The sequence below is a fragment of the Callithrix jacchus genome, chromosome 17 (genome assembly GCF_049354715.1).
Source record: "Callithrix jacchus isolate 240 chromosome 17, calJac240_pri, whole genome shotgun sequence".
Taxonomy (NCBI): domain Eukaryota; kingdom Metazoa; phylum Chordata; class Mammalia; order Primates; family Cebidae; genus Callithrix; species Callithrix jacchus.
The window spans coordinates 57,095,806-57,123,271 of NC_133518.1; the positions used below are offsets into that span (position 1 = coordinate 57,095,806).

General features: G+C 36.9%; 1 protein-coding gene across 21 annotated transcripts in view; it reads right to left on the reverse strand.

The window, feature by feature from the left end:
- The window catches only part of SATB1 (SATB homeobox 1), a 100,336-nt gene that overhangs the window by 52,923 nt on the left and 19,947 nt on the right, over nt 1-27,466 (reverse strand). For 10 of the 21 annotated variants that reach the window (XM_078354378.1, XM_035278754.3, XM_078354372.1 and 7 more), the window contains 4 exons: nt 22,551-22,785; nt 18,751-18,927; nt 17,853-17,979; nt 16,959-17,082 (listed from right to left, as the gene is read on the reverse strand). In XM_078354378.1, coding sequence (XP_078210504.1) covers nt 16,959-17,082; nt 17,853-17,979; nt 18,751-18,927; nt 22,551-22,761 — 639 coding nt within the window. In that variant the 5' untranslated portion in view covers nt 22,762-22,785. Of the gene's footprint in view, nt 1-16,958; nt 17,083-17,852; nt 17,980-18,750; nt 18,928-22,550; nt 22,786-23,063; nt 27,107-27,466 lie in introns of those variants that run through there. The other 11 variants (XM_054246876.2, XM_035278753.3, XM_054246877.2 and 8 more) reach the window with 5 other exon arrangements.

A 27,466-nucleotide genomic window follows, 5' to 3' on the forward strand; every position in this document is an offset into this window, starting at 1 on the left:
TTCGAGGTCCATTTTAACCTGTTACCCATATTCCCTAGCAACAGCTAACTTAAGCTGTTACTAGGGAATATGGGTCTTAGGAGTAAGAATTTGTAGCACCAATCCATCCCTCACCCCTGTGTGTAGAAACAGGAGCACTCGCATTCCAGACATCAGTTGGTCTATGGTGAAATAGTTTACAGAAGGCAGCATTGTTCGGGAAGGCAGTGAACAACCAGAAAAGCTGGTTTGGGACAAAAGTATTTATATATAATTATCTTCTTTAAGTTAGCTCTAATGTAAAGCTCTTTTGGTTATTATTCATTCTCCTGACATCCACTATCAGTTTTAATTCTGTAGCATGCACACATTTCCGTAATATGTAAATTTGGGGGATCTCTAAAGAACTTCCAGTGAAGGATAAGCTGGAGTCGCATTATTTATGTAAAACACAGCTATCTTTCCTAAGAGGCACGGTGATATCTTTTTTTTTTTGACACTTTCTACTTTATAGTCATTTTCACATTTTATATCTCTAAAAAGACATTCTTAATGTGTTCATGATGCTCTGCCATTAATCCAATAGCTTGCAATTTCACTAAGAGCCTCCCACAGTCCACAGTGTAAAAAGACACTTAGCAAAGTTGCCAAAACCAGAGCCAGAAGATTACCTGATCTGTCAGCTTCGATCTCACTCACTCTCTTATAATAAGGGATCAATAAAGTCAGACACTAATAAAAACTATTGAGATCACTGATGGATAATGGTGATTCTTCTGCAAATGGATGACAGTTCATCTTTTTCCACTCTGCTCTAATTTTTTTTAAATGATTACTCTTTACCTAGACATTCTGACAGTTCCTCAAATGTTAATATAATAATACATGGAAGTTTTAGATGTGGTTTATGTCTTACTCTTTAGAAGTGTATGGAATATCTAAATTTTGCTGAGGTTTTTGACAAGCATCCAGTATACTTCAGTTTGCCAACAGTTCTATATATGAATATTCTCTTTGCTGCACACCTACCATATCCTGGCTGGTACTAAGGATGCAAAGATGGGCAAGACACAGCCTCTGCCTACAAGAAGTTTACTATCTATTAAGAACACAGATATGTAAATAGATCATCTCAATTTAATGTGATTTGGTGTATCAACAGTGGAAAATGTATACAGGACGAGGGAAGGAGGAAGAATCCATGGTGTGTGTGAAAACAAATCTGAAATAGTTTTATAAAACTAGATGCTAGATGTAGTAGTGCTACATAGTTTATTATTATCCATACATGAAAAATAATATCCATATGTGCATCATCATCAAAGCTTCCCCTACCCTGCTTAACCCTAAAGCGGTAGGCTCTGGGCTTAAGTGCTTTTTCTGTCACATGGTGTATGCTTAGGAAACTCTGATTAGTGTAAATAATAGCCTAAGACAGACATGAAAGGCTAATCCATAACTTATAATGCATGACAAAGCAACTTTTTGGATTCCCTATCTTTCTGTGCGTTAGGGTGACTGGGAACTATTTCCTAATTCAGGTAACTTAAGAGTCACATCTATTTTTATTGGAACAATATGCAATAATCTGTCCAATGAGATTGTTCATATAGCTACCTCAAGAGGGGTGTGTGTGTGTCTGTGTGTGTGTGTGTGTGTGTGTGTGTGTGTGTGTGTGATGCGTCATGCATGTGTTGATCAGGTGGTAAAATCCTTACTAAAAACATAGGCATAGCATTGGAGTAGACCAGCCAGGTGGTTTCAATGGCAGGGAAGAGACTGCAGAATTTTGTGGTACACATGCATTTGAAAATCATATTCAATAGTGTCATCTTAGATCAGGAAAGAAACACCTATTGTTTTGATAACACAAATAAAAGAAAATCATAGTTGGTAATATTTTCCTAGGTGGTGGGGATGTACAGATAGTAGACCAAGTTTCATGTTAGAAAGGCTTGGGATTCTTATGTTACTTAAAAGGAAGTACTGGTTTAAAAAGACTGCGCTAAGCTGTGAGTTCACACAGGTCTGGGGTACCATATAGTTTTCTAGCTCAATGCCTGGTATCTATCAAAATAAACACTAAATGTTCATCTGACAAAACAGAATAGAAATAATAAACATACATTCAAGTAAGGATGTATCACACACAAATAGTTGACCATTCCATCACATTTCCTATGCTAAATGGGAATCTCATGGAGTTGTTCTGAGAATCCATCCATTCAGGCATTTTTAAAATTAATTCGGCATATACTTATTTAATTTCTACTATGTTTCAACCACTGTGCAAGTCAGTAGGAAAATAGTGATGTGAAGAGACATACTATCTACCCCTGGACAGACAATAAATAATAGATGTGTTACAACTGGCAAAGAGCCTGTAACATATTACATATAGACTTAATAGATATTAATTACTATGACAACCCTCTGCTGCCTCCTCATCACTGGGCTTTCCTTATATGATCACATTTCATATCAGGTGACTACAGTTTATCAAAGGAGTATCAGGTAAAATTTTCAAATGCTACACAGTATTTTCAGTGTAATGTAGAATGAAGTATACTGATGAAATTATTAAGTTACAAGTTGGGTCAAGCAATAATAAGGGAAAACACACCAAGGGTAAATATTCCATTTCTTCCATACTCCAATTTGGTGGTGTTTTTTGAAGCTGGCCTGTATCTGGTAGACAGCATCAAGAAGGTATATCACTCCTCTGGCTTAGATGCATGACTCATCCCTCTTCCATCTCTAGCTAACAGTTGCTCATCCTTCAGGATACAGTCTGGGCATCCTTGCTTCCATGAGGCCTTTCCTAAATTCCCTGCACCAGAGCACTCATCCTGCTGTTTATTTTCCACTGGACTGTGGGCCTTAGGACTCATCTCACTACATCCTGGACTCATTACATGGCTGGACACATACTAGGTGATCAATGAAAAGGGTCACTAAAAAAAGTCATTACTGCAAGCCACCAGAAATCCTCTTCCCTCTTTTTCCCCTTAAAGGTCAAAAGTAATGGCAGCTTAACTGTTGTCACACGAATCTTTCAAATCCATCGCTATGGCTATCATGATAGAAATCATAGTTTCAAGAACCTTTGTTCATTAATTTGCAAGAGATCTCTTCCCAGGTTTTTCAAAATACATCCACACAGATGTCTCGGAAGTTGCAGTGCTCGGTGGTTATGTTATTCCAGTTCTCTCTCAGTATCTATTTATATGAGCTATCCAAAGCACTTTGAAAAAGACACAACTTGTATGGCAAGTTTCCTATTCAGTGGCTGGTCTGTATAAAACATCAACGTTCACTGAATAAAATAAACCAACTGAAAAAACTCAGTCGGTTGAAATCCCAAGTTCAAATGCTACACACTATACCAACCAATAAATAGGCCACAGCTTCCAGTGTTGGGAAATACAATTTCAAAGTCAGCAGAAATTGGCCGTGGGTCTCATAACCCCAGTGTGACACAATATTCTCATCCTAGGAGCCAAGTTGTAAGCTTTTCTAAGATCCATAAAGCACATGTCTACTCCCTATGAAGAGCTTCGGTTCTTTCTGAGAGTCTGCTGAAGTTCCGATCTGAAAGAATGCCATCTTCACAGAAACCCCAGTACTCTAGAATGATACCATCTGCCACAGGCTGAGCTTCCTTTTCAGCCAAATACATTATTTATAACCTTTCTAATTGTGAAAAGGTAAGGGTGGAATTTTTCTAAAGCCTAACTTAAAGATAGATAGAACATTCTGAACCTTTGCTCTCAAATACTGTAGCTCTTTTAAATGTGAAAAACAAAAACCACAAGGAATCAGTTGAGGTTACATAATTTTTTAAAAAATTATATTCTTTTAAACCCCTGCTAGAATATCATATATACTGTAGGTATATATTTATAACACATTTAAAAAATGAAGAAAGATCGTTTTATTTTTCTACTTGTTCATCTTAGTAGCCAATGAAGGGGTTTTTAGAGAGGTGAGGACTTCTCAAAAAAAGATTCATCAGCTGGGGAAAGGCAGAGATCTGATTACCCTTAAAATTGCTTTGTTGTGCCTTTAACAACAACCAAAAAAAACCACCCCAAAACAATGCTAATCAGGTTATTCAATCATTTAAACCAAAACTGTTCATGCTTTTCTGCCAAATCAACCAACCACAGCAAAATCTGTTATCTCTGATTGCTCAGCTTCCAGTCAAAAAACAGTTAACCCCCACTATACCAAAAGTTTTCCAAAATACCCTCAGAGCTCTGCAGGCTCATAGAAAATAAAAAGAAAACCATGTCAGCTTTAAAGGGTAATTGGAGTGCTGTACCATATTTGCATATTACAATATACTCTAATAAACTAAACAGCCTGTACCGGAAGCCAGCAGCTTCCTAGTATTTCATATGATCTACATACTTGCTTTTTGTGCACTACTTTAAAAAAAAACAAAACAAAAAAAACCAGGACTGTGATATCATGATCAAAACTTACTAAGGACTTGCCGACGGTTTAGCTGAGGTGGAGAGGAGGTAGCAAGAGCATCTACAAAATGGTGGCTCACTCATGTTTAAAGCTTTCAGGCTCCATCAGCAGAGAGGGCAAGGGCTACAACATCTTATTTACACAATTATCTAAATACGATTAAACAGCTGATGGACAAATATTAAACTGGAAAATGTATAGTCATTTCAGCTTAATGTAATCCTCTTTCTGTAAACACCCAAGATGATTTTTTTCAACCAGAACAGTCCTGACATCTCATAAGCCTAAGGGTGAATAGCAAGAGATTGTTTTTGATAGTTATAAATATTCAAAAGACATGCAGACCATCTGCTTTCATAATACAGGTAAAGCAAGACTGAAATGGTGACTGCTGTATAAAAATGATTCTTTTAACAAAGTCTTCCTCTCCTCGAAAACTATAAAGACAGATGTCAAAAACTGTTTACACAGAGCAATCAGGAGCGTGCAAAATGTAATATTCCTTTTACACACAGTGCTTGCTAAAGAGATTTTTTTTTTCTTTTTTCTTCCCATCTGTGTGTTGCAACACATTTCTACAAGTTAAAAACATTTTTTTCAAACAGAGATCTCATGAATACCCAAAAACATGCTATCTGGTTTCTGAATGCTAATTAATTTCAACTAAGGAATCTGAATATCTTTTTTCTGTAGGAAGGAATGTATGTTTTGAATTGGAATACACTAGAGAGACAGCAAGGGAAATAATCGTGCACAGGTTTAATACTATAAGGAGAATTTCATGGTTCTACCTTGTTTATAATACGTATCTGTTATGTCCATGCTTTAAATGAAAGCACATCATTGCTAATGTCTTTGGCATAAAGTCTAAAATAATTGTTTTCTGAAATAAATGCCTGCACAATGCAAAATGTGTATTTAAAAAACCTTTACCTTCTCAGTCTAGGGATGGTGATGTATAAAGCCCTATAGTTAATTTTCAGGGATAGAACACTAATCTTGACAGTAACCTTTTTATGTATTGTATTAATGGTGCAAAGGCATTAAGCACCTTTTTATAATTTCCAATAAAATGAGCATTTACTGAACAATCTGTCAAACTACTGGCTTTTATTATTTTATATTTTTATTTTCTGAGAAGTGCAACTTCATACATTCTGATCTCCCACCCCTTTGTGCATGTCCTGACTACCTATGGCCTGAATTTTTATAGCAGCTTTTTATCTGTTTGAGAAAAATTCAAAGGTCAAACTTTAACTTCACATCACCTCCACATTCAAATACAATTTTCACAGGGATTCCTCGTAAATGAGGTTTCCTTTTAATCTCAAAGGACACCAAATACTACAAACAAGCTCTAAGAGACATCGTATGAGATATGAGATATTGATGAGGAACAAATTTGTTGAAAATTAACAGGTAGTCCCCATCTGGTATTTGGGGTGGGAAGGATGGGAAATGGGCTTCAATTTATGAGAGCAAATGGCAGGATTTCTAAGTGTAATATTCTGTTTGTGCTTGTTAGCTTATGTTTCCCAAATCTTTCCCTCTGGATCCTCTATTGCTTTCTAAGCTATTCTCTTGGGAGATACAACTGGGACATATTTGGAATCTCAATTTGTTGAGAAGAGACTAATCACTTCTAAATTTTACTTAAACTCTAGTTGTCATAGTTATGGCTCTTGCCATCTTGATCAATCCTAGTGCCTGAAAATGGCATTTTCATACAAAGTAACCCTGGCACATTGCTAAAATTGGAAACTCAGTACAAAGCTCCAAAGGAATACAAAAGGAAGCACAGAGAGAACATATCCAACTCTATTTCAATTTTCCTACTATATTTCCTAAAGATGAAAATGTGATCATATCAAAGCACAGAAATTTTATTTATTTAAATGCTCAATTCACAATTTTTAAAGTAAGTGTTGGTTCATGGTTTATATGGCTCTTCCATATAGTTAATTTATGTAATGCTCAGGTAATATGTTCTGACCAGATTCTCTATACTGCCCCATTGTATAAGTACCTAGCTAGACCCTTCTTATCACATTGAAACCTTACTCAAACCAAATAAACATGTTTGTAAAGAGCTTAAACTATAAAATATTTTTAAAAGGTATACTATTATTAAGTGCATGTGATATTCCAAATTCGCTGCACACAGAAGCTGTTAACATGAAGGGAAGTGGACTAGATAATCTCCAATGTCTCTTCTAACAGCTTTAAGAGTCTATGAAATTTCTATGTCTTCTCAAACCAAGTGACTAAAGAATATTCAATTGTAACGCACATTATTCATTCTCAGGCACTCCCTGTGCAAATGTTTCCAACTAGAGTTTTATTTTTAGGAAGGTTACGGCCCCTTGGCATCCTACTTATGATTATTTAAAATATACTCATTATTAAGTTAAATATTATGTTATATCCAAATAGAATTTTCACAAGTTTTTTATTAGATAAATATAAATCCAAAGGGTTTTATTTGATTTTGTAGCAAAAATTGTTTCCTGATTCTGAATCTTAGGCACTCTATACCAATGTATGCATTTGAGAAATGTCTTCCTCTGATGCCCTTGTGTGGTTAAATTGCTCATCTTCTATAGAGATTAAAATTTCCACTATCTGCACTTACAAATAGAAGGAAAAAGATACCAAATTTAAGTTCCAAAGATCTAAACAAAGCATTAAAAAAACACAAAAAGCAAAAACCAAAAACCCTTAAGCCACAGAGTGAAAACAAGAACTAAAGTACTTTGAGCAATTCGTTTCCCAAAAGTAAATACTAGAATTGGACTCCGTAACTCTTCACAGGAAACTTTAATATTACCTCTTTGCATTTCTTCTTTATATGAGCATATTGGATTTTTAAGCCATATTGCCTAAAAATTGGGGGTAAAATACAATCCTGGCTTTTAGCTTTTTATGGGGCCACAGAACTAATTTTGGAAATTACATAAAACCTATGAAAGCTATCCTTCATGTATTCCAAAAACTGGCTTATAATTTCAGGGTCTGTAAGAAACCTTGGAGCAGACTGTGGGTTTCATGAACCCCACCCAGATCTGATCCAAGACTTCGCAGAAGACTGAAGGCTAAACCACAGCTTTGATTTCTGTGTCTTATCCATCATTGTTGGCTTTTAGATAAGACTTCCCATGTCTACCAGATAAACACAAACCAATGTCACCTCTGGATTAGATCATACAGAAAAATCAAATTAATCTGGCTTCATCTCAATCAATATTAGGAAAATCCTTCACAGTGTAGGAAAATGCCATCCTCTGGTAATCATCTCACTAGAAGTTACGGCGAAATAATAAAAATGTGTTGGAATGGCTTATAAGTCATATAATAAAGAGCTCCATCCACCACTAAACATGTGTTTTCCACGCTGAGCTGGTACTCATGCAAAAGGTGGACAAACCAAGTCCCTGAGGACCATTCTGGAATGGCTGAACAGTTATCTACACTTGCAGCTCGTGCTAAAATTAGGTAACTCTAGACTTTTGTACAGTTGACTTTAAAACGCTGTATGTTTATAGCCTTAAATGGAGTCTCTTATGCCAAATGTTGACTTTAGAACACAACTGAGGAATGGTCATTGTAAGTAAACACGGGGTGATACTGTCAACATTTCCATATTGGCAAGGTCAGCATCTTTGTCTATAAATTATGACTCTGTTACTCAAAATTTCCTATTTTACTCTTGAATTTGAGAAGAAAATGGACAAATGAAAATAACAGTAAAGTAAGGTCTCAAATATAATGCAACTGAGACAAAATGAAAATTATTGGCCAGGCCGAAATACATGTACAATTATGGAAGAAAAGTTTTAAAATTTAGAAATGCTGCATATGTTTTTAAAGCTTGTCCCTAACTGTGATGTAGAATTAGGTCTTTCAAGCATTTTTCAGACGTCTGAGTCCCCTGTAACTCCAAGACTACTGATCTGCTTACAAACATGTAAGTTTAGCACACATATTCATGAATACTATCGAATATATTAAAAGCATGAGACAGCTTGGAATGTCCGTAGGCTTTCTTAGAGAAAAATTCAGAAGTGGTTTGTTCTAGTTAGGCAAACTAAAAATACAGAATTAAGTATAATAGGAAATTTTTCATAAGTATCTATAAAGTACTACTAATACAACTATTGACATGGTATATTGGTTTATGAAATAAACATGTACACATCCTACAAGGTTGCTTAAGTCTGATGAATATTCCTGAGTCCCTACTGTGTGCCAGGATCTATGACAGTGATGATGAATACAACTTAGTTTCTTTAGGATAGTCAATTACAGGACACACAGACTGCCTAGTTAGTCCACAGACTGTTTCAGAACAATGTGGAAAATACTAAGCTAGGCACATAAGGAGAGGACAGAACCCTGGAACCTGCTGGGAGTGCTGGGAGTACAGGTGAAGTTAGTTAATGCACAGGACATTGGGAGAAGCTCTCCTCTTGATGACAGCTCCATCAGACATCTTTATTCTATTTGACTTTGTCTAGTCTAGGGTATCATATTTGCCAAACTTACAAATGAATTTATTTAAAGTATAAGCTTCAGTCTTCCCCCACTTTTTAAAAATACATCATAACTTTATGATTGTTAAGTGTTCCTTAACGTTGAGAACGAGTTATAATATGGTCCAAATACCTTTCATTTTTTTCACAAATGAAAAGTATTTGGTTGTCTCCACTAAAAATGAAGATTGCACCAAAATTTTCCATGTAGCCGAGAGTTTCTTAGACCATGCGGCATGTACAAGTGTGATTTCAAACTCTCAATGCCCACATTTAAAAAACAACAACAACTAGTTATGGCACAGTTTAGGACTGAAAACTGTCCTAAATGCTCTCTAAGCACGAGCTCATTTAATTCTCAAAACAATACTAAGAAACTGGAATTATTATCTTCCTACTTTACAGATGAGAAAATTGAGTCATGGAGGGTCAGCTGCCCAAGTTCATTAGGCAGGCCATAACAGGACTCGCGTTCCTGATTGCGATGATGCTAGGAGCTCACTAATTAAAGTGATGCTAGACAGCAATGACAAACAAAAACACATACAAAGTGACAGAATGAAGTTGTTGAAGAAATACCATTACTCTAAAGAAACAATCCCATTAAAAAGTAAAAAGAAAATGAGATCAAGCTCTGTCATATGTTTTCATAACCCAGGAGTTTCTCTACGGAGAAGAGTCCCATTGTGACATTTCACAAAGTTAATACTTGTTACATTTTTTGAACTGTCTTGGAAAAAATAGCAGGTGGACAGTAAAATGGGACAAGCCTGAGGTAGTTGGTGGTATCTAGTAATGAAGTACCATGTCTTGTTATTCAGATAAGAATGTGATCTCATACAGTGCTAGCAATTAAAGCTTTAATCTTTTTTTTTTTTAACTTCCAATCTATCATCTGGTTTGCATCTTCTACCTGAGTAAACTAAATTAGATCAGCACTTCCATGGGAAAATATTACAATAGAAAATAATCAATTTTTTTTAAGAGAGAAACAGGATGACTAAAGAGAACAAAGTTTCAGAGTAAGATGAGAGAAAAAGACTGCTAAAGAAGTCAGCCACCTTCTTCTCTGCAAGGAGGAATTGTGCAACCTTATGAATTGTCCATGATGAAACTCCAGCACCCCATAAGACTGCATATTAGAACACAATACAATCTTATATTTCTGTAGCGCCCTTCATGCGAGCATCCCAGGGTGCTTTACAATCATTATGAGTTAAAATTAAAACTGAAGCACATACAATTCCTAATAGAATCATTTTAAAAATGCTAAACAGAACAAATAACTTTTAAGTCTAGATTTAAAGGTCCCAACAGCCAGAGCGTTCCTTACTTCAATTGGCAACGAGCTGCAGAACCAGGGCTGAGGCTCTCTCCTGTTATGTTAAAGGCTCTCTTATGTTTTTTTGTACTCAGGGTACGTTATAATCAAGCAGTTTCCAATGAAAGAGTGGGAAATTGAGTTTGTGTATCTGTTTGTTTTGATTATCTGGATTTTTTTTTGTTTTGAGTGGAGGGTTGTTTATGAGTTTGCCCAAATCTGGCATGAAATGAAGCAGATCTATAAAGCAAATCCAGATAAAGCACAACTTGAAGTAGTAATCGAGAAGAAAAAGGTATCTAAACTATACTCTAAACCTAGCTCTGTTTTAGCAAGAAAATCAATTTGGTTAGAATGATTTGGTTGAGTTGTTTTTTTAAAACAATTAGAAAATAGCATTTAATAGGCTTTTGCTCAGGCCACGTCTACTCCTAGGCCTTGGGAGTATTTATTATTCTAAGCATCAGGCAAAAAAAAAAGAGGAAAAATACTCTCATGATATGGTAATTTTCCTTGCATTAGTGATTTTAAGGTCAAAGGAAACCTGTTCGGATCTGAAACAAGGCACACGTAAAAATCTATTAAGTGAAAATAAAATAGTTACACATTGTTAAGCACTCTCTAAATTGGCAAGGCTTAAACTCTTTTATGTTTTACTATTGTGAAAAGATAGTGGCTATAAAATATCTGAGATCAATCCATTTTAAGTTAGATGCTTTATTAAGTTTGGCTTTTCTGATTAATATATCTGAAAGGTTACAGAGAGCTAACATCAAGCTACAATAAAATCCTTATGTATCTAAGTCAGCTAAAAGTGAGCCTGATATATTAGATTCAAAAAGGAAAACTTGCAATTTAGAGGACAATTCTATTGTAGATTATACATATTATAATATTAACACAGAGCAGACATCTCAGTAAGTTGAAAAAAGAATGATGTCATGACTGGTTCAAAAGAGGAGGCAAAAAAATTATCTGGTACAAGTTTTGCAATTCACACAACTACCCATGTAAGACAGGTTTACCATTTCCTTTATGGATATCACCATTACAGTACTACAATTGCTGAAAAGTGGTCATAAGATCCAATTAGTATCAAGCACTGACTACCTGGCAAAGCAGACATTATAATCGAAGATTCCCACGGTCAGTTCCGTAAAAACTGGGGAAAGTTTTATAATTTTAAAAAGTAAAGAAGATTCTCTTTAGAGCTTTTCTTAAAAATACGTGGTGTTTAAACATAAGATTATAATTTTATACTGGAAAGGGGCAAATACAAAATCGTTCCAGTACATCTCAAACAGGATTCTTTTTATTTTAAAATGGAGCTGCTCGTGATAGCCTTGTCCATCAGATCAGGCCAGTCCGATGACTGAAATCTGTATTTTTCGAACAGACCCAAGAAATTCAACTGTCCACAATTTGTAATGAAAATGCCTAATGTTACCTTGGGGTTCAAAACAAAGTGCTATTAGCATAATTATGCCTACTGGTCTTGAGGATATGAAAGAATAGAAAAGAGAAGTAACTACACAGAACTATTCTGGCAAATTTTCTGGAACATCCCAAATGCCAAGTTATCCCAAAAGTCAGTTCCTGTCTGGATTATCCGTGATTGAGGGCTTGAAATGATAGCAATGTACTTTTAAAACAAGACAATATATAAACAAAAAATCAAAGACAGAAAACCAAAACACATTAAAGAAAATTTTCAGTAATGAGAATAAATACACGTGGAAAACTACAAGTAGTTATCAGTACTTTAGAGAAATCAAAGCATATTATAAAACCTATCAAATTCATCTGAGAGGCTTTCATTTTGTCTTTTTTACAATTCCTTTGTTTGTGGTATGTGATGAAAAAGGGTACTTGGTGAAGCTCACGGGCTCTGGGTATGAAGTCTTACCCTTCCGCTTCACCAGTGAGGTAGCCACAGACATTCAAGTCAACATTCTGCACCTCAGGTTCCTCATTTAAAAATGGGAATATATGACTATATCCTACTTAGCGGGACCAAAGGCACTCTCGATACATCAAAAGCACTAAATTAAAAGTGTAATACTATTATTTCAACGATTAAGATGTCATATCCTTATTACTACATAGGAAATAGAATGCCTGGCATACAGCCGACTGTCGATACATACCTTTGAATATATGAGTATGTAAACAAATTTCATAGGTTAGACTCTCACGTGAAATGCAACATATGAATACTGATGCTGGCTATTCTCTTAAGAATGTGATTACTTTTAAGAAACGTGTAATTTCAGTCCAAAAACTGTGAAACAAAGTAGTTTATTAAAAACACTTTTCTATAACATGATAGATTTTCTAATTGTTGCTCCAGTATCATTTATAATACAGACTGAAAATCAACTAAACATGTAAGTGTATTCAATTCTTACGGAAATGACTGTCACATTTCAGGAGGGTAGTACTGAAGCTAAGCTTCAGGAGCACAGGGTAGTTTCTTTTTAAAATCTATTTTGCCATTAATAAATAAATTGTCCAGCTTATTTGAGATCCTTGGATGCTGTGAAAAAAGGAAAATTGGAAAATCATCTTTCTCAATATTACTTCTAAATGGAATGTTCAAATTTAAATGTATTTTGTATATATTTTACTACTTGAAAATAAAAATGACAGTTCTCACCCACTTTATATGACTTGGCTTAAAGATATCTTTTCCAGGTGAGAAATAAGATAGAAAATAATCCAATGCCTTAAAAACGTGAAAGGTGTGGTAAATGTGTGTGTGTCTGTGTATACCCATGTGTGTGGTGACAGAGGAGAGGCAAAAATGAGCAAATCAGATTAAAACCACCACAAAAGATTTGACCTAAACATTTTTAGAAGGAAGACACTAGGCTGGTAGAAATTAATAGCTGACCTTTTACTTAACAAAATGAATTTACCCCTGTATCAGAATGCGTACATATTTATCTGGTGTTTAAATGCAATTTCTAAAACTCCAGGGAAAATAAGCATCAAAAGGTAATGTTTTATTATAAATCAAATTGTTCACTTTTTAAATTCCCAATTTTCCTCCCAAATCCATATCCTAAAAGTTTTATGATTACAGGGTTTCTTGTCCCCAAATCAGAGTTTATTTTCTCCTCCTTAGCTGCAATTCAGAATGTAACTAACCACATCCACCGAAAAAAACAAAGTGACAACAAAACATCCATCCTCAGACCTATAATGAGCTAAGCATTTCTTATGTCTTAGAACATTTTACAAAAATAATAAAAAAAACATGTGGTACAAAGAACTTAATAAATGAGTGTCAATCTATTTGGGCAGATTTACGATAAGAAAGTCATAACAGAAATAAAGGTATGAGTTGTAAATCAAGCCAAACCCATTTATGGAATTTCTGCAGCTGGAGAAAACCTTACAAATATGATCAAAGAAAACATTATTGTACCCAAAAGTAAGTTGCTTTTTTTTTTTTTTTTTTTTTTTTTTGAGATGGAGTCTCGCTCTGTCACCAGGCTGGAGTGCAGTAGCAAATCTCAGCTCCCACACAACCTCTGCCTCCCAGGTTCAAGTAATTCTTCTGCCTCAGCCTCCTGAGTAGCTAAATCAACACTTTTAAAATTTATCATAAGCCAAGGACATAAGCTTAGCAAGTCATGACTTGTGTGTCAGTCATTAACTAGCACCGTGACTTTAATCTCCAGGGATACTGGCTGCTTCAATTGTCAAAGGGGAAGAGCCTAGGAAGGATAATCCCTTCTGGTTCTGAGAACCCAAGTCCAAATGGACATTTGCTTAGCAAGTAATAGACAACCATCCTAAGAGCATTGGAGGCAGGGCTTATCCAACACCCCAGGCAAAATCCTGGTAGCTTCCCAGTTCCACTCCTCCTAGACCCTGCTCTATTAGAGGAATTTATACGAAGTTTAAATTAGTAAATTCCTCTAACAGAGCAGGGTCTAGGAGGGTAAACTTTTTACTAAGTTTAATATTGAAGGACCCTGTAACCATACTTGCTACTGGAACACTTTATCATATTCAACAAAATAAAACCCTTACTCTATGGTAAAATGTGTATGTTGAATCGCATGCTAAAGGTTCTCTTGCATGAATGAATCAACACTCCATAGGGGAAAAAAGTCCTTAACACTTGGCATTTCTTGGTGTTAGGTCCCATTTTGTACAAGACCGAGGTCATATTTATTTGCCAGGCATTCTTCACCATAACGTCTTTATCACCAAATCTTAACCACAGAAAAAAGAGTAGTTTTGTCAAACTCGGCATATATTTTGGACATAGGCTTTAGGAAACTTGCATTCTCATTTTAATAACTCTAGGCAGAAAACCATAATCAAGAAGCAAACAGAAAATAGTTTATTGAAAACATTCTGACTAGAGTATCAGATTCATAGAAAAATAGAAGATGATTCAGCAAAATATAAAATAACTCCCTCATTTAGAGAACAATTTACATTTTTTCATACTGTTAAATATTAAATTAATTTCAAATATTTGCTTTCACTGCTAAACTATGCTGAATTTTTAGAAGATATTTTTAAGGAAAAGAATACTATAATTATAACTGATGTTGAAATTGCAGCCTAGTTCCATCACTTAATGATTACAGTGAGGTATCCAGCCACAGGAGGCCATGTATCTGAAAACCTCTCTCTACAGAAATTCACCAATGTATGACTCCAAAACCAAGTCCTGAATTACATTTTGTCATTCTGCTTAATGTTATAATTGTCTGTATTCAATTCATTTTCCATGATAACACTAAGTAAATTCAAAATTCTATTTATAAGTTATAGTGAGGTGGAGTTCACTGGCTGAATGTTATGTCATTTAACAATTAGTTCTCACTAATTGTATCAACAAATATTTGTACTAAAATCTTCTTCAGCTCAGAGTAAATGCCTTAAGTCTTTGTCTAAATGTGCTTCCAAGATCAATGGGACATTTAGTAACATAAAGACACATGCGATTTCTGTACTAGGTATTTATATTATGTTTTAACTGAGTTTTTTTGAAAGTTTATTTCTAGATCATTTCAAATTTTCAAGTGTTAGCAACCACGTAACATGTTATCTGGAGTTGTCTGCGAAATGAAGCCACTGAAGAGTCACCCTGCTTTTATTATATAATCCTATTGATTTAACTGTGTTTAATTAATTTAATTACTTTTATTTGATGGTTATAAATTCATATCCTCTCTATTCCAAGGGAGAGAGAGGGAAGATAGGAGATTAGCTGAAATGACAAAAAAAAAAAAAAAGTATACTCTAAATTGCAAGAAATGGACACTTAGCAATACAGAGAATATGTAACCTGTGGCTATAGCTTACCTCAGAATAATATAGAAAGCTATTCATTATAAACTTAATTCATTTGTTTTATTTCTAAAATTTCCAGCAAATATCAAAGTACAAATGTTAGCCCGTAAGTTAGCAAATCTGAAATGCATGGAATTTTTATGAAACAGAAGCACAAAGCCCATAAGTTTCCTGTCAAAGGTACCCAATAATCGTCATGAGCCTCACATTAGAAATACATTTTGAGATTATCTACTACTCAGAATATAGCAGAAATACACTTTGAGATGTCTCAGTTGCAGAAATGTATACAGCAGTCATACAGTTCAAGTTCAAATGACTGAGACTAATATTCAGAATTAAAACTCAAATTAAAAGAAAACATTAAATATTTGGCAAAAATTTAGGTGGACCAAGATTCCAATCATCCTGTATCATGGAATGGCCTTAAAATGGATTTGGATACTGAGGGGATGACTGTAACACATTTACATGGTGACCCCACAAGCAGCCCTTAACAGCAGATTCACGGCATCCTTTTTCTTTTGTATTTGAAATCAGCTGAGTTTCGTCAAAAATGATGTTTGATTTTCTGTTTATAAGCAGGTAGGCAGTTCCTACCTAGAGTTTTAGCTGCCCTCCACCAATTTTTTTCTAAAGAAATCAAGGAAAATAATTTTAAAATCTTTATTTCATTTCAAAAATCCCTGATGGTATGACAGGCAACTAAGAGGGGAAAAAAGAAGATTCCACTTAAAAAACAGAAAAGAAGTAAACCAAAGCCACAAAATTGGTCACAAAATCTGAATGAATTAACAACTATTCAACTTTTAGTTACGGGTAATTATTCTCATAATTATTTTTACTGAAACACTTTGGATTTTTTGGTAATGAGTAAAGTATCCAAGAACCGTACAGTTATTTTTTTCAGATGGCATGGTGAAGTTCTGCGCATTATCACTAACACTGCCATTCCCACTCACTGAAGCTTTGGGGGAGTAGTACCACCTCGACTCTTTCTTAATAAATAAGGTCATTGAGAAGAATGTAGCCATCATGCTCACAGCATTCAAAAAGAAGACAAATCTAAAAACTAGCCAGCAGAGTCTTCCACGGAACTGTTTTTCCTGTAAACAGTCCTTTGGCTCTTTTCCCCAAGGGATAAAAAGCGTATAGGCTCTGTTCAGAATGAATCAGGCATATTTTAAAAGGTCATCAGTGGTCAAGTCACTTTGCATTTTTGGCAGATTCGTGCTTCAGATACCAGTTGCTTTAAACTAGGGAGCTCCATCAAACCTCAAATCAGGGTTGCCCATGATGTCTTATTATTTATTACATGCTATGCTAAGTACCTGTGAAAGGGGGCACTCCTTGGCCAACGAACTCTGATTCATATCTTTCAGTAAGTCCTTCAGAGCATTCCTCACTGTGGTGTGCGACCATTGTTCAGGAGGCAAGTCTTCTAGTTTGGGGCAACTATTTGAGACATAGATTAGAAAGGGGATTATTACAAGATTGCATCCCGCTGCAGAACATTCCTTTAAGACAGACAGATTTCATTTTGCGCATCAAACAGATGCATCTGGAGATTGCTCTCGGTCTCCTGATTGTTCCGATTAGTTAATTACTTTATACAACACATCTGCTGTATCGATGCATGAATTATACATCAGCTGCCTGTGGTGGCTATTTTTTCATGTTACTTCTACCTTCCTGCTCTGATGCACTTGGGAAGACAATTTAAGGTGTACTGCTTTCTCATGAGCCATCGTGAAAAGCTTTAACGTATTAACCGATTTCCTTTCATTACTCTGTTCATATGAATTAAAATCGTAAAAAAATAAATAAATAAGATTGTGGTAATAGTGAATACGACAGTCTTTCACAAAATGTACACAGATGGCACTGTTCATGATATGCAAAAATATTTTTTTCTTAAGTAAACTTTATGTAAAATGCCTTCTTGAAATGCATTGTTTAATTGACTAAACGTAAAAAGTCTTGTCTTTTGATAACCTGCACAAACCTACAAATTTTGTGTGTTGCGGGGGAGGTGCTTTTAAATTATACACTGAAGTTAGAAAAAAGGACAGAAGGATAGGGTAACAAAATCAATCTGTATTAACCTTTCTGAAACACAGAGTAGAAAAAAAAAAAAAAATGAAGGTTGACCAGAGAGAGATGCTTCATTTCAAAATGACCAGGTAAGAAGAACGTTTCACCCTAGATTTGCTGTCTTGACTCACCTGTGTAACTGAATTTTCAATGTGACCACATGATACACATCTTGAAGCATATCTGCTACTGTAGCATCAGGGGCATCTGTCACGTAAGACAGTGGAACTGGATTCCATTTTCCAACCTGGATTAGCCCTATTTCAGATAAAGAGAATATGTCACGAAATATTTTACCCTCAGATACCAAATCTAGTAGAAGGGTGATCTTTTTCTTTTTTCTGATACCCCTACCACAAGCAATACTGTTATTTCTGTTTGAATGATTCCCTTCCTTCTAAAAGGCAGGTCAATGCAAATATTCACAGCTTAGCTTTCCAAATTGTAAAATTATGTAAATGACTATAGGGTTGTTTATTATTTTGGAAATAAAACCCCATCAATAAAACCTATGCATAAGGCCACATTTTCCTAACTTACAGGAAGTTCTAATAAGACATAGCTGAACCAGTTCTAAATGGCTTTACGATTTAGATAAGATTCTCTATTGCAGTGGGAATCAGCATTGAAAAATACTTTACAGCCCATAAAACCATCAGAAACAGAATAAAAGAAACAGAACTAGATATTCAGTCATAAATGCAAATTGACTCTCAACAGTCCATCTGCTCAAATACGCTCCTCACTTCCTTGTGGGTCCTCAGTGGAGCAGATTATTAAGGTCAATAAGCATACTAATGATTCAGCTGAAGTAATTTAAAAAAAAAATCTACCTCGACATTCCACATGAGCAAAATGTGTGTTAACTAAACCAAACTGAATTAAGCCAATTTTTTAAAGCCACAGCCTATACGGAACCAATGTAATACACAGGCTACAGTTCTTTGAATAAAAATATTCAGTGCTTTCTCTGTAAGGTAAACAAAGGATGCCAAGCAATTTTTCCAACCCCACATACACATTATTTACCTTTGGCTTGGGCAGCAGAGCTATGTGAATAACCTAGAGACAGCAGTGCCATTTCTATCAGCTGGTTGAAAAGCATATCCTTTCTCACCAACACAAATTCTGCATGCTCCTCCTTGCAATCATATTCAATGGCATTTTCATAATGTTCCACCACACAGAAAACCGGTAGCATGGTTCCTATCAAAAAGATGAAGAAAAAGAGATGGAAAACCAATAATCTTCAGAAATACAGCTTGGGGGAGGAAAAATTAGCCATGAAAATAATCACAAGAGATTCACTGTGCTTCCAATGCAGACTGGGTACAGAACTACAAGCACATGCATGCAAATATATACATTCCCGCATTATTTAAAGTTGTAAGAGAAATATTTGAGTAGAATGTGAACTTGGTCCTAAGGTAAGTTGGCCTTTAAATTAACAATGCATTTTCCAAAAGCAATAAATGCAGAATTACCTTTCTGATCAAATAATAATGGTGATGAAAGAGAAATAAATGTGTCTTCTCTAGTTTGCTATGAGTATACAGTATGCAAACATAACTCACTAGTTACCTTCGGAAGACCCTATATTCCTACTGCCTATATGATTTTGTTAATAATAAACTTTTCCTGTTTGTGTCCAAACAAATTATCTTCAACCATGAAATTTTCATTTTCTTCCTTTTTTAGATATTAACTCTAACTGGTTCCACACAAAGTACTTAACCAAACTGGTGCTCATAATATACAATTTCAATATGTGCATAATACACGTAAATACCATTTGCTTTTATGAACACTCATTTAACCTACCTAACTAAAAAGGTAACACAGTATCCGTAAGTCTTTAAAATCAACAATCTTTGTTATAGTAAATAAAATAAAAATTAGAGAGAGAAAAGGAAACTGACCTTATCAGGACATACTAAGATAAAGGAATCTGCATAGATTTGGTGTGCTCTCTCTTTATATATTTTAATCCAATAGTAACTCAGTAGCCAGATGATTAATAAGCACAAGCCACAGCACTCACTATCAGCAAGATGCTTCTTCTAGAAATTGATATTACGGAATGCTGTAGTACTCAAGGTGTTTATGCAGCTCACTGTCAGACTTCCAATGATAACGGAAAAGGGTTAAAAGCAGATGCATCTGAATTGTACTGTGGCAAACTGCCAGAAGGGTATCATCTTTAGCATAAATGATGACAAGGGTTACTTTAACAGGGCACCCAGGATCCACAATTAGTCCTACAATACTAATGCCTCTGTAAGCTCTGTCCTCTGGACTCACAGAATCCTACCAACTTCTGAAGATATGTAGTACACAGCAACCGTAGCTAAAAATCAGGATTTCCTACTGACACCAGAGAGGCTCTTTAGAGATTCTCTATTTGCTGTTTCTGTTGAACAAAAGCCGGCAATAAAACAGCTACATCTTTCTATATGTGAGTCTTCACCAAAGCTTTAGTGAACTGTTCACAAGAGATTCTAGCTCTGACAAATAAACCCCTTTAGGTTTACTTAGGAAAACTCACAAACTCATTCAGAGGTACCAATAGGATAAGCATGAAAAACAAGCTGCAGAGCTTGCCAATATTTTTGTCATTCATTCAGCTGTTTTATACCAGCGAGAGAACCCGTCAGGGATCAGAAGACAACTTGGGGAGACCACAGCAAAAATAGCAATACGCAAACTGGTGATTTCTTCCTTGGCTTGAAGATATTTTGACAAAATCGCCTAAACAAATAAAAACATTCAATCCCTTTTTCTTAGTAGTGCTTTCTCATCTCAGCCATAATTTTCATCTAGCACCTGTCAGACAGAAACCATGCACAAGAAAAATAAGATGGAAATATTAATAAAAATCCATGAAAAGGCTTTAGCAATTTTGTTATTTGAAGTATCTGAGGCCCTTCTACAATTAAACTGCATTTTTAGCATACATCCAAAAAACAAAACAAAAAAGCATTTGAGCAGGAAGTGAATTTACTGTACTTTTAGTTCTTCCTCCTCCTGTCCTGATATCTTCAAGGAGTCGAGTAAGTACAACAAAAACACACATATTGATTCTTCCTTTTGAAGGATTAAACAGATGTATTCTACAATATGCTTTTCCTTAGACCTATGAACTGCAGGGTTTTCAAACTATTGAAATATATTGGATTTATTTTGGATTTTATCGATTATGTTTAGAGGTACCCTAAAATAATAAAGATGTCTATAAAGTAACAAGAGTATCATCTAATTACAGATCTTCTAGCAAACTGTTGCGGTTACCCTCCTGTTCCTGGGAATAACGCTGAACATAAGCCTTCTCTGAACTGTCTGATTATTCGTGCAAGTGTTCGGTGAGAGTTCCAACTACAGCGACTTCATAACCTTCCAGCATTTAAAGGGGAGAGCACTGGTCACTGCTGAATGCTAAAAATACCACATGATTTAAACCTGAAGGCAGTCTTAGAAGCTTTTGCTGAAGGTTTATGAGCCTGTGTAAACAGCACGTCTGCCATAAGGAGCAGTGAAGTCTGTAGAATCCTTGTCTAAAACTGTCCTGGCATTAAAGTTTGCTGTGCAAATATCACATAATACCAGAGACAGCTGAAATCTCCTATTTAGGAATTTATGGAACTTACATGTTTGCAGGCGTCAGAAAGTCTTTTTTATAGAGCCCCAGTGCTTCACAGTACAATATTAATGTACTCTGTTTGAAAAGCCGTAATAAATTATATTTTTAATGCTCTTACCCTGGCTTTCTTAAGATGCATACATTCTTGGCAAACAATCAATAAATAGGGTAATCATGAGTAGAGGCCAAAGAATTTGCTGAAGTGCTGTTTTTCCATTTTTAATAGATAAAGATCTAACAATACGGACTGCTGTGTCTGTTCATTTCAGGATCAATATATTCTTTGTTTTCGCCAAACCAAGGAAAAAATAAATGATTGTATGATAAATGTTATGCATCAAACACAATGAAATTCCTCTGCCTTCTAACTTTAGCTACTTAATATTCTTGGTTGCTAAAATATAGCATTTTTAATCCATTGCTTAGCTATTATAAGGAAAATCTGATTCCTATACATGTTATTTAGACACAGAATGAAGCTCCTTATGAGGCACAGGCATTACACCCGGGAGAGGCACTGCTTTACAGGAACAACACTGTTAAACACAGTCAAAGTTGTTAAACCGCATCAATTTAATATTGATAGAAAAGAGTCACACAGTTACACATCTTCCCCTTTAAACTTGTCTAAATCTGTTCTTTCTTCATCAAGCATACCCAATTAAAACAAAAATTAAAGACCAGAATCATCAGATTTTTCAATACTAATGAATTTTCTCTGAAGAAAATAAGCCACGAAAAATAACATGACAAACTTCTGTGTAAGACTTTTAAGATCTCTGAAACTGCCTTACAACCAAAAATCTTAGAAAGAAGCTAGGGTAGCTCTCAAACCACCTAAGTGTTTTATTCTTAATCAGGTTAGTTTAAAGCAACAGCCGCCTACAATCCTCTACTGTAACACCTTGTGAATGGACCCCTGTGTAAACTAAGACCATTATATTTAATTCAGTCCTTAGAATCTGAAATGTCCAATGATTCCAGACTACAGTAAAATGCTCCACCCAAGCATGGAGCCTATACTTTCTAACATGATTGATACTAAGGACCCAGAATGTAACTAATTTAAGATCAGAAAGAGAATAAAGGCAGAGTATACAAAACATGTTCTGCCACTCCACCCCCACACAATGTGGCCTTGTGTAGACACCAGGGCTTTCAGCTTTCCAGGATTTGGCTTGAGAGTATTTACCTTTCCTAAGGTTGGTTTTCATCAGATGGCCCGAATGTTTTAAAGGCACTCCCTGCATTTTTGCACCTGTACTCCCAAGCCTTCCTCTTCCTAGTGGGCTCCCGTTCTGCTCCAGGCGGGCAATCTTGGCTGGTGGACCCTTCGGATCACTCACATTGTTAGACATTTCTGAATGTTCTTTCCCCTGAGTTGCCTCGTTCAAATGATCCATACTCAGTCACTGTCTAAAGATCACCTGCCAGAATTTAAAAAGAAGACACGTTACAATTGGTTGGGGACCCGTATGCATATATGTGTCCTATGTAAATGTTTTAGCTCTAGATATCTCTCTCTACTAATATAATGTATTTGTAAAATGGCCTTTCTAGATAAAATACAGATGTTACTATGTTTCTAGATAATAGCCCTACATTCTTATTCAAATTAACAGAATGATCTGTGGAAACTGTACCAATACACATGAATAAAAAGGTAATTGGCCTATAAAAAAAAAGCGAGGAAAAATGGGCTTACTTTTAGAATTATCAGAAGTATAGCTAAAAAGAAAACAGCAAATTGTATTTATGCAGTCCCAATTTTTAACAACTAGAAACTCATTACAAAAAGACAGCAGAAACACTTTAATAAAGGATGGAAAGATTATCACAGTTCAAAATATTAGAAATCTAATGTATATGTTTCTATTTTTACATATGTTTTAATTCTTATAAAAAACACATAAACCAGCTCTAAAGAAAGTAACAAACATCTAACTGCTTTTTAAACTCCCCAGTGGCATAAGTTAATGCCTAGAAAAAGTTTTCTACTACCAAAGTTTCAAGAGTTATGTGACTTGTTAAAGACCTAGTCAAGTTTTGGGTCAAACACATGATTGGATCAGTTTACCCCTAAGCAAACAGAAAGAAGTGAAAGGTTTTCAAATATCCAATGTACTGATGCATTAAACTCATGTGTTTTAGAGTTAATATTTAGGTGTACATTAGTAATAGAGGGCTGTTAAAAATAAATATTTTTTAAAAATTGAATATAGTTCATGATATGCACATTAGGTTGAAGTGTCAAGCTATAGGAAAAAAAAAAAAACAAAAAAACCTTGATGATAATGGTAAAACAAAATATCCAGTATTCAGAAATAACCTCAGCATGCAATGGCGTTAACATCATAATTAACTTCAAAACATTAACAGATAATTATTTTCAGTTATGTATTAGACATCAATTTTCACATCATTTACAGTAAAGTGATTAGACAATATAAAAGTCATTTTTAAAGTATAGTTTTAACTAGGATTGATAAGAACAGGTAATTAGAATTATTTTATGAACTTTCATGGTGTTTGAAGTATTGAGCTCATAAAACTAAGGGTTTCATATTTAGGAAAACCAGAGAATAATTACCATTTTTCCTAGCTGTCTAGTAATTTGACATAGCTTGTTTTTGTTTTAAATTCTTATACTGAAGCTATTTAAATCTGGATTTGTTGAAAGCCAGTTTGTATCAGCATGGTTTTTCTGTAAACATTTTTTTCTTCTGTTTAACCATAGCCTACTTCTTACCATATAATCAAGAAAAGGGGGACAGCAATGTTAATCTAGAGATTTAAAAGCAACCTTAAGAATACCAATTGAAGAACTATAAAGTTTGAGAAACATTAATGGCTATTTATCTTTGTACTCTAGAGTGGCACATTGAGAACTAAAGGTTTACCGTTGATCGAGGTCCCATCTGTTTTTGGTTATGAGGTTCATTAACAATAAATGTGCCTTTTTAAACCACTTTTTATCAAGATTACTCTTTTCCATTATATTAAACTGCAGTCTAAAGCCAAAATTAGAAAGCAATGATTATTAACTTATTCAAAACACTCTTTATAATGTTTCATGTGGATAATACAGAGCTGCTTTTTCTGAAATTGGTTGCCTTATCCTAGAGCAGAAGATGAATTTTAAAACATATGATTTGAAAAGAAAAAATCCTTACCCCTTGGGGCAATTTAAGAGGAAAAAAAGGGGGGGAGGTGTAGACAACAGCATCAAAGTTAATGCTATAAAACATATTAAGTAATCATGAGGCTTAACAACACTATAAACTATACAACAAATGAAAGTGATATAATTTAGTTAATGTATTGACAATCCAAGTATCATATAGGTCATGCAAAACTGTCCTTTGAATACCCACCTATAAGCATCTATTAAACACTAGGTCATGATGTAAAAAGCTTTACATTACAAACCAAAATTACATGCACATAAAACACCCAATTTACTCATTTAAACTCCATGCCCTGGCTAAAGTTCACCAAACCTCAGTTTGGAATTGAAAAGAGCAACCTCCCAGAGGCCTGCCTGAACTGACAGCAGCAAGAACTAACTATGGTCTCAACAGATGCCAGGCTGAAGAGTTTCTTCTGAGTTACACATGTTAAAACCCATTTTAGTGTAATGTTTGGTTGCCACACAGAAAGCAAGCTACTTTCTGAAAATCCCATTTCTCTGCCCATAAAGTGACACCATATGATAATTACGGAATAAAACAGTGAACTCAGTAACAGCAACTACTTCATTTAAAAAGAAAGAAAAGCACGAAATTCTAGCTTTTTAAGAACCGATTCTTTTGCAATGTGAGATCCTTTTCAATGAGTTCCTAGCTGGATCACCTCTTTCGCCCCCAAACAACCCCGTAATCACATTTTAAGATTGTGCCCTTATCCATTCCATATGGCCGGCACGATCCAGGCCAAGCTTTCACTGTGACCTTTTAAAGAGACAAAGAAGCAAAGTACTATCTAGAAACAGAAACACTGCAGTTTTACTGAGTGAAATTAGCAAAACCGACCTGAAACTCACCACTTCAAAACTTGACAGCATATAAATAACAAAAACAAAGGAGATTTCCTTTGCAGCCCAGGTTCTTGAAGAGAAGTTCAAGACTGATGTTTTCTATGTCCTTTTTTTTAATTAAAAAAAAAAAAAAAAAAAAAAAAGGCAGCAGACCTGAAGGCGACTTCCCCTGAAATTGTATTATTTTCCCTTCCCCTACCCCCGCCCCCCTAAGAGGGGGAAGGGAAGAAATAAACGTATAGAAGAGTAGACATGAGAAAGGGGTTTAAGAAAAAAAATCACAATTCGGAAACCAATATATATGGGTTTGTAAAATGTCTAACCTCAGAGAAAGGGGTTGCGATGGGAAGGAGGGGAGAGTGGGAAGCAGGGAGGAGGAAGAAGATAAAATTGATCTGACAAGTGATTCGTTGGGGGGAAATCGTAAAAACAAAGCAAAACCCGTTATGAGCTGTACACTGTGGTGGTGCTGGGGAAACGAGGTGGTGACTGAGGATTCTCTTTAAAAAAAAAAAAAAATCACTGCGGACAAGGTCTCCAAAAAGGAAAAAAAAAATGGTCCCTTCGAGTATCTCCCTCCCTCCTGCTTGCTCGGGTTCTTCGGTGTGAGGACAGAAAGTCTACTTCTGGCTGTCACTTCCAATATTATTCTCCAACAACCCCGAAGAACGCGCACTGGGAAGGCCACCTCCACTCCCTCCCAATCACCCCCACCCCCTCCCCAACAATCGCGACTAATATTAACAAACCTTAAACTTTTCCCCACAGCCCCGCACCCCCAGCGAGGGCATCTAGCGGGGGACAGCGAGGGTGGGGGGCAGAGGGTGGCGAGCAGAGCCCCGGAAAGGCACTAAAATGCCACTTTTGATTTCGCCCTCGCTGACAACAGCCCCGAGGACCCTCTCCCTGCCCATGGACGCGGGGCTGTGAGCCTCTGGGGTCCCAGCAAGTGAGGAGAGAGGAGGTTCGGGGGGAGGGGGAGGAAGAGGACGATCCGAAGGCACCCCCAGCCACCTCCACCGCCTCGGCAGCGACGAACTCCCCGCCCCCTCCCCCCAAAAAGTCGCCGAGCTCTCACTCGTCCAGAGTCCGGGGTAAACAACGAGCCCCACAATGGCACTAGGACTTGGGGGGAAAAGAAGCCCAGGAACCCCGACAAAACTGATCAGGAGTTTCCCGAAAGGAAAGAGGGGGGCGGGAAGCGTCCTCTGGAGTCGCCCCGGCTCGCGGCTGGGCCCCCGGGCAGGCTGGAGGGCGGCCGCGGCGCTTGTTGTTGTGGCGAGGCCGGGTGTTGCTGGGTGGCACAGGGAGAGGTGTGTGTGTGCGCGTGTTTGTGTGTGTGCGTGCGTGTGAGCGCGAGTCCCCGGACGGGGCTGCGGCCGCCTCGCTCTCTCCCTCCTCGCTCGCTCGCGCCCTCGCCGCCGGCTCTGCCCCCATTAAACGAGCAGTGGACTCCTCCCGGCCGCTGTCGCCGCCGCCGCCGTGCCCCGCTCGGCTCCGCGCGTCCGCCCGGGCTGCAGCCCTCTCCGCCGCTGCTCCTGCTGCTGCTGCCGCCGCCGCCGCCGCTGCCGCTGTGGGTGCCTCTTCTTCCTCCTCCTCATTTTAATACAGTCACCCCGCTCGCAGCCCCAGCCCCGAGCACGCAGCCTCCTCCCGGCCGCCCGCCGCCGCCCGGAGCCTTCCCCAGCGGGGCCGGCTCCTCCGCCGCGTCCGGGGAGCGGGAGCGAGCGAGAAAGTGGTGGTGGCGGCGGCGGCGGAGGAGGAGGGGGGAGGAGAGGAGGAAGGGGGTGCGGAGCCGAGGAGGAAGGCGGCGTGGGGGGGGCAGGGTGCACGGAGCAGGCGGAAAAGGGATGGGGATTAAAACCCGGGCTGGAGGGCCGGGATTGGGGGAGGGGGCGGGGGCGGCGAGTTAAAAAGCCGAAAGACAAGTAACTAGTGAATGAGTGAGGGAAGGGGGGGAGCGCACGGTTTCCGGCCCCGGGCGCGCAAGAATTTGTAATGAGCTTGATTAGAGTGAGGCGGCCCGACATTTATTACACACAATACCCAGAATAACAGGGCGCCGCGCGAGG